At 43.1% G+C, this 8,581-nt stretch overlaps 1 protein-coding gene across 1 annotated transcript; it reads right to left on the bottom strand.

Annotated features, from left to right (window-relative positions):
* Positions 1-577: 577 nt before the first annotated feature.
* Positions 578-2,194, bottom strand: LOC148516995 (ciliary microtubule-associated protein 2-like). Its single transcript, XM_088479344.1, has 4 exons — positions 2,113-2,194; positions 1,459-1,617; positions 1,259-1,381; positions 578-691 (listed from the first exon to the last, which is right to left on the bottom strand). Exons 2-4 carry the CDS (start codon positions 1,504-1,506, stop codon positions 578-580), a joined length of 285 nt encoding a protein of 94 aa, XP_088335470.1. The 5' UTR covers positions 1,507-1,617; positions 2,113-2,194.
* Positions 2,195-8,581: the final 6,387 nt, after the last annotated feature.

The raw sequence follows: 8,581 nt of genomic DNA, 5'->3' as shown, positions 1-8,581 counted from the left end.
TGCATTATCACCCATCTCTGATCAGGCCCAGAGTCTTCTGGATTTCCAAGTTGGCCACAGAACAGAGAAGATTGCTTTTTCTTATTTTTTTAAACAAGGGAATATTGTGATCATTACATGGTAGCCATAAATCACAAACAATACTTAAAGAGAAGTATACCATTTATATAATAATTGAAAATAAAAAAGTACAGGCATATACTATTGTATACCTCCTGTACCGTTCGTCATATACTGGTTCCCTAATTTCTTATATTCAGTTTTATACATGTACATACTATATGTGGTCAGCATCTTCCATTCAATGACCTCTAATGGAAGCGTTCCACTTTGTAGCATACTTACAGGTGTAGCAAAGTGTCCGTACAGGATGTGCTGTGATCTTGGCCCGGTGAATAGGTCATAAGGTCCTCTTTTACCCACAACGTGCTTCAAGGTTTCATCTATGGAGCATTTTAGGTTGTAGGTTCCTGGTCCCGGCACACATTCCTGAAATATGAGCAGTGCATTAGGAAAGCAATGACACACGGCCCCTCTCATCCCATAATCACTTACATTGCTGCTTGCTGAGCCACATTTAGTCGTTTCGCTGTCCATTATACCCTTGGAGCTGGCAGACTCTGAAGCCCTCTCTTCTATGAGTGTGTGGATTCCCTGCTTTGCCGTAAGTTCCAGGTCCTGGGGTACAATTCTGTGTGGAGGACAGAAACAGGAATCATGAACAAAATAGATCACATAGCAAACATTCATCTGCATGTGACATCATTCACACACTGCCAGGAAGGGGGTACAGAACTGATTCAGGTGTCTATTTATTAAGATGAGAAAAGTCCTTTCTCTGGTGTTTTCACCAAAGGGCTTTTCTGTGCTTTTATTACATTATTAACAGATTAGCACCAGTGAAATCAGTTTGTGAGGCTTACCCCCGCCCCTATAAATCTCTATGGAGATGGCAGCTTACTGTAATTTATTCAGATTGCGTTACACTGTACCCGACAACGGGGACATGCAAAAATGGAAATACTTTGCTTCGCCAGCGTCGGGTCAAGCTACCGTGTAAAACAGAGGGGGCGCTGCCAGGGCATGCTTATATTACTGTGACCGTTCGCCGGCAGCACTAGGCTGGGAATTGGTTAATCGGTCCCATAAATGCACAGTGTGTACCTAGAACTAGCCTACAGTTTGGCTGACCCACAATGTGTAGAGGATCATTGTGCATATTCCTAGAACTCCTCTATCACTGTTTAACATGCTCTACCTTTAATTCGTCCTTGAATCGCACATCTTTAGTGTTACACAGTCCTCGCACGCTGGCAGGTTTCTTTTCCATTAGCTCCAGAAATGACTTTATGTTGTATCGACCCGGCCCCATGTTTTGCTTCTAAAGTAATCAAGCATACAAACGTTTCAGAAAATTGATTCATGTTTCCCAGAGTGTAAATTACAGCTTCACCTCACCAGCAAACGGTTCCTCTCCCATGTTTCCTTGTACAGGACATGTGGCATCACAGTCAGCCGTTCTGTTTCTTCTGCTCTTTTCCATCCAGGCGTAGATGCAACTCGCTCCAGAACGAAAGGATTATAGGGATTATAGGTTCCAGGCCCTAAACGTCTTGCCTGGATTAAATCACAGTCTTTTTACAGATACAATTTATGTCCAACATTCACATTCTTACTTAAAAATAAGAAAAAACGTGAAAAATGTTTTCTTTCTCAAGAAAAACATATAGAGAAAACCAGTCTTACCCTATAAAATACAGCCCTGCAATCAACAGAGGCTTAGGTAGATGAGGGACAGAGGGGGTAAGTGGTGTCCTGTGACCTCTAAAAGGACATTATTGTTATTCGGATGTAGCCTTGAACTGTACATCTTTCATAAACTTTCTTGAATCTAAAATCAACTTCATCAACTAGATCTTATTTAATAACATGGTGCAATGAGCATGAACTGTTTCAATCCACAGCAACCAACCAGATATCACTTTACAGGACTCTAGAGACACAAATTAATTTATGTAGTTGCCATTGGCTACTGCATGTTCCCCTCCTAATATTTTATGAAATATGTTCTTTAGAGTTTCTTAGCCAGTGGTGTATCATATATGTACTCACTGTCTCTGAAGTTGCCCTCTTGCAGGAAGGTACTTGTGTGTAGGAACCAGGTTTCTTAAATTCAGGATAAACCGCAGATACATCAAATCTATGGGATAAGATAGAAAATCTAAATGTAACTATTTATGTAAAAAAATGTATTTGTTGTTCACTCATTGGTTCGTGGCTAAAAAGTGTGTAAACATTAAAGAACAGTGGGGCCTGATTCACTACGGATAACTATTGCAATCGCGGCTGCGATTACGCACACAGGTGTGCTGAAACAATATGCTAATGAAAGCTATCGCAATGCCGTCGCACAGCCAACATAAAGACGCCCACTACCGCTATGTCACATCCGTAATACCTTGCAGTGCTGTGTATACATCGGGAACATCGAGTAACATCGGCCCCTCACGCACAATTACAGCAGGTATGACCTTACTCATAAATTGCTCGTTGCACGCAGTGAGTACTCAAGCTGTGTATGCCGTCGCAGTGGACAATTTATGCACGTCCATGCAACGGCGTTCAAACGGACAGGCACGCCAACGTTTCTCCAGCCACTCCTCCATCACCACCCCCAAACACCCTCCTGTCCTTCAGTCTGTGATGGCTTTGTATCGATCGCAATGCTAACTCACGTACGCGCACTGCAATGCATACCAAGTACGTACCATCGGCCGATTTGCGATCCGTAATGAATCAGGCCCAGTGACCGCAAGCCATGACTGATTCTACATAAGTAACTAATTGCTTCCTGACCATATGATAGAGGTTCCCAAACTCCGCCATACAGTCCATGTTTTAAGGATATCCATGCTTGAGCACAGGTGATCTACCGTATATACTCGAGTATAAGCCGAGTTTTTCAGCACAAAAAATGTGCTGAAAAAGTACCCCCTCGGCTTATACCCGAGTCAAGTGTAGCGCTGACCGGACGGAGTTCGGTCAGCGCTACACACTGCCAAACACACAGCCGCCGGAGCCGGCTGCTGCGTGTTTGGTGTAATCAGCAGCGGCTGAGAGTCTGTCAGACTCTCAGCGGCTGCTGCTGCTCCCACTGCGGGAGCCATCTTCCGGCTCCCGCAGTGGGTGATGGGAGACAAGTCGTCATGACGACGTCTCTCCCATGAAAGCGGCCGGAGGAGCGGACAGCGGCGGGACCAGGAGCGGGATTTTCAGGTAAGTGTTTTTTTTTTTTATTCTTGTTAAGTCTCTCTCTACTGCGGGGGGGGGGGGACTGTATAAATCACCGGGACTCTTGGAAATGGTTGCACCAGTTGTTTAGCAGATTAGAACTTAGATGCTGATTAAGTACCGCCGTGTGTAAAGTGGAATCCAGTTCCGACTTATATATTAAAGTAGGGTCATATGTTAATTTTTCATATACTGCAGTGTCCAAAAGTTGATTATCTAATTCCTGTTTGTACTGGAGAATATTTTGAATATTCAGGATTGAGGATGTTCATGGACACCATTGTTAATACACCGCTATTTAAGGTAAGCTTCCTTATTTGTCACACTTTTGCACCCTGATGACAAGACCGCCCAGGTCTTGAAACGTTGGCGAATAAAGTCACTTTTCTTCATTTATAAAGACCGTGGAGTGCCGCCTGTAGCTGTTTTCTGACAGACATCGCATTTTTACATACATACACATATATATATATATACACTGTACAAAAAAAATAGGCAGCACTCGGAGACTGGATAAGACTCGTGAAACCCTCAGCCGAGGGACTTTTAATCAATCATAGGTCGACGTTTCGGGGTCTTGCACCCCTTCCTCAGGACAGCAGAATAACACAATTCAAACAAACAGACATATTTATATCATAACTACTCACCACTAAACAGGCGCCATGCACACCTGAGCTCCGTCCAGCAGCCGCACTTCCGGTCGCGGCAAGTCCGCAAAAACCGGAAGTGACAATTAGATATCAGGTCTAAAAAATTTGAGAGGAGAGGGTATCCGGTGGAAGAATTGATTAAGGCTAGACAAAAAGCATTGTCTGAGTAGGGAAGAGTTATTGAGAATTGATCCCAAGGACAAAAAGCTAAATCAGCTACCATGGGTCCATGAATACGATGTTAAGAGCAAATATACCAACAAAAGAGCTAAGAAGTTATGGCCCATTATTACATCTGATCCAGAGCTAAAGTGTTTGCACAATACTAAACTATTACCTAGCTATACCAGAGGGAGAAATATCAAAGATCTGGTGGTTAAAACTGATGTGACAAATTTTTTAAAACCTATGCCTAAGCCCAATTTCTTGACACGTAAAGATGGATGTTTTAAGTGCCTAGGGTGCACGACGTGTTCATATCTTGAGACCGGGGATACCATACTCCATCCATACTCGGGGAAAAGATATAAAATTAAGTGGCCTTTGACATGTACCTCTAGATTCATCATCTATGTTATTATATGCCCATGTGGCCTATATTACATAGGCAAAACTGAATGCCAATTTAAAATCAGAATGGCTCAACATAGATCGGCAATTAGAACAGCTATCTCCACTAATGGTAGTGAACAACCGGTAGCACGCCACTTTGCGCATAACAAACACAGTATAGCGACCCTCAGATATAAGATTATTGACCATGTACCCTTGTCACTAAGGGGTGGTGATAGAGGAAGGAAACTCCTGCAATTGGAGACACAGTGGATCTGTAGATTGGATACTCTTTTTCCTCGAGGGTTAAATGACTCTTTGGGTCTTATTAATTTCTTATAAATTTGTGTAATTTTGGATGGCTTTATATGCCAATGTTGTGGATCTTCTATGACATGAATATGTTCATTAAGGATTGTATATGCATTTAAATTTGGTAGTAGTGGTGTTTTTTTGCCCACTAGATGGCTCCATTTCTCCATTATGTAGTATTGATTTTTTACTTGTCATATTGATGACAATAAGAGGCAATGTCATTAGTGGCAAAATGTTTTTTATAGTGTTACTAATGCATTTTTTATCTTTAGTTATATGTCCACGTTAGAATATGTGTATTTTATTTGAGTATTTATATGTATGTGTATTCACTTTACACTTTTTGTAAGTATCACTTTTTATACACAACAAAGTTTGTATAATCCTTTCTGTGCATGATATTTGTACGCAGATCTTATGTTTTTTACACAGTGTACATGTGCTGAGATATATACACTTTATGGATCTATTGCATTATGATAATGACTAAGTTTGTTCACGATCGCACTGTGTATGTTATTGCAGGTTGCCATGGCGCTGGGTCCCGCCCGGGTGACGTCACTTCCGGTTTTTGCGGACTTGCCGCGACCGGAAGTGCGGCTGCTGGACGGAGCTCAGGTGTGCATGGCGCCTGTTTAGTGGTGAGTAGTTATGATATAAATATGTCTGTTTGTTTGTATTGTGTTATTCTGCTGTCCTGAGGAAGGGGTGCAAGACTCCGAAAGGTCGACCTATGATTGATTAAAAGTCCCTCGGCTGAGGGTTTCACGAGTCTTATCCAGTCTCCGAGTGCTGCCTATTTTTTTGTACAGTGTGTATTGGGGGTGCTGTCCTCCTAATAAGGAAGGCACCGGAGCAAGGTGTGGGCTGTTTGTCCAAGTTACACTGCGTGAAGGAGTGCCAGAGTTGTTGCTTATATATATCTATACACACACACACACACGTATAATACGAGGGCAAATAGCACCCTGCCCTCCAGGAGGGCAAAAAGCGCCCTGCCCTCACAGCCTGCGGGTGCCGTCTTCACCCGCGGGACGCAGTGTCCCGCAGGGGGAGAAATGTGCGGTGACCCAGTCACCGCCGGAGAATAGACGCCGGGTAGCATCTATTCTCCCTCTCTGCAGCGCTTGGGGGCTGCCCGGCGTGTCCGTAAGTGCCGGGCACGCCCCCAAGTATGACGAAAAGGGGACGCGTCTTATACACACACCCCCTTTTTGGGCGCGCGCACAACGTTGCCCTCTCTAGCTCCGGCACCCTGCCTGCCGCCGGAGCTAGAGTGAACACTAGGACACTAATATATATATATATATATATATATATATATATATATATATATATATATATATACACCCACACAGGACACTATAGAATTATATATATTTCTGCTGGTGCCTACCTGGTGCTGCAGTACTGTACAATAATATTGGGCAGTTTGCTGCTGGGCGCTGGCAGCCTGGCTCAGTGCTGCATTACATCTGCTGCCTGGTCTGAAGTCTGAGGCTGACGGCGCAGGGGCTAGAGACAGAGCAAAGGCTCCGTCAGCCATTTTTTTTTTTAACTCCATCAAGCATCCAGCTGCCTGATCGCATTGGAGGGGGATCAGATATTGAAGGGCGGGCTGAGTGTGAACTGACCTGGCGTCCCGGCAGCCCAATCCACCCCCATCCACCCCCGGAATCAGTCCAGGAGGGGCGCATACATAGCACCAGGACTCAGGGAACATTGAAGACTGGAGGCGGAGCAGCAGACTGGGCCGGCCAATGACATCGCCGGCACAGGACCCAGGCAGCTGCCGCAGCCTCTAGCATTGTGAGCCATATTCAAGTAGAGGTGTAGTTTTCACCTGTCCGACTGTTCGCTTCATTCGCCTGTTTCAGAGGCGAATTTATTCCATGCTCGTCCCCGCTTTTCGCCTAATTCAATTGCAAGACAGGCGAAAACGGAAATAGGCGACTGCGGAACAGGCGAAAAATACTGAAAGAATTGGGGAAATGAGTCTGTACCCCAGAAAAAGATATATTAACCTAGGGAATCAATATAAATGTGTACTAATAGCCCTAATAAGACTATTTTGGGTATTTAAGTTGTGTAAATTGCTTGCTATTAGCGTCTTTGTAAAAGTGGTGAAGAATGGCATAAAGCTGTATTTTTTGGTGAAATTAAGTAAACCAGTCAAATTTGGGGTGCTTGAAAAGGGTGCTAGCATGTTTTTATGTCTCTAAAGTGAACTTTTAAAAAACGTGAAAAATCCACCTGCTGCATGCACCTGCAATCCCAAAAACCCCTGACCCATACTTGGGGACCCCCAAGAAGTCTATTTCGATACTTTTAATGTTTATCCCCCCACTTTTTAAATTCTCACCCCAAAACTGACATGTCTTTTTTGGGGTGTTCTTAGGTTTTTGTTTCTGTTTTTTTTGCAGATTTGTCCTTTGGTGGGCTGTCCCAAGGGGTCAGAGTTTTTTCACCACGTTTACACCCCAAAATAAAGATTTTGCATTTCTTTTCACCAGCTATTGATTGGAGAATCATTTTTGGAGAATTGTTTCCACTTAGGCGAAATTGTCCTGGAATTGAATTTGGCGAATTTTTTTTTAGGCAAATTTTTCACAAAAAAACAGGTGAATATGGCTTTTCGCCTCTAATTGAATTCCCCTCTATGTGTGTCTGTTTAGTTTGTCTTCTCCGCGGTTGGGTGGGAGGGAGCGGGTGTAATGGGCGCCGCCACTGGGATTCACCGGGTCTCAGCCTGCAATAGTGGCTTCTAAGAGAGGGAAGGCAATGCCCTCTCTCCAAGACAGCCTCAGCGGGCCGCCCATCAGGTCCCGACGCTCTTAGGCAGCTGCCTAAAGCTGCCTAATGGAAGCGCCGGCCCTGGAAGTGTCAGCTTATAAAACCTGCCACTACGTAAATAAAGCCCCTATAGTGCGAAGTTAGAGTTCAGCTGGAGACTATGGTGTATCCCTTCATGAGTGTTGGTGCAGTATTATATACATCAATTACCAGACCATATTTCAGTTTTTCGGTTATTCCAAAAAAATATATTTTTTAAAATGCTTTTTGTGCCCTGTTGTATGACACCTGACAGGAAGATCTCAACAGAAGGACAGCACTAGAGCATTTCATGGTAAAAAAATATTTTTCTAAGTTGGTTTAATTTCACTTTATTTTTCTATAAACATTTAGTTCTAATTTTAAGTTGCATAACATATCTGCAACTGCACGTTTAAATGTATTAACATGGGTGGGAGCTTTCATACTGCTAATCCTGCCACTAGCTAAAATACACTATAGGATTTGACGGCAGATAGGAACCACTTGGCCCATCTAGTCTGCCCATTTTATTTTGGTAAAAGAACCGTATATGATGCTTTAGAAACATAGACTCTAGGGAAATAGTGCACATTTATCAACAACATAAAAAATTATATTTCCATTTAAAATTCGATTCGCTGTTTACCAAACATGAAACTGGCATTTCACCTAAAAATTTTCAAAGTGTCTTTTCAAGGTCATCAAGGCAAATTTACATCATTATTGGTAGAGTTCAGTATAAATGGACTTTGTCATTGTGTAATGTCAAAATGCCAAACTATTGGAACAGTGTGGAGGGTCAAAGAGCCTGATTCATTACGGATTGCACAGCGAAAATATGCTAATGTTTGCAATCTCAGTGCCATCGCAGCCTAAAATAAGGATGACCACTTCTCCTTACTCACATCCATAATACTTTGCAAATCTGCATAATCATCGGTAGCAACGAGTACCAT

This window comes from Taudactylus pleione, unplaced genomic scaffold (assembly GCF_031769625.1).
Source record: "Taudactylus pleione unplaced genomic scaffold, aTauple2 ptg000230l, whole genome shotgun sequence".
In the NCBI taxonomy this organism is placed as follows: domain Eukaryota; kingdom Metazoa; phylum Chordata; class Amphibia; order Anura; family Myobatrachidae; genus Taudactylus; species Taudactylus pleione.
This window is presented reverse-complemented; position numbering and strand designations above follow the sequence as displayed.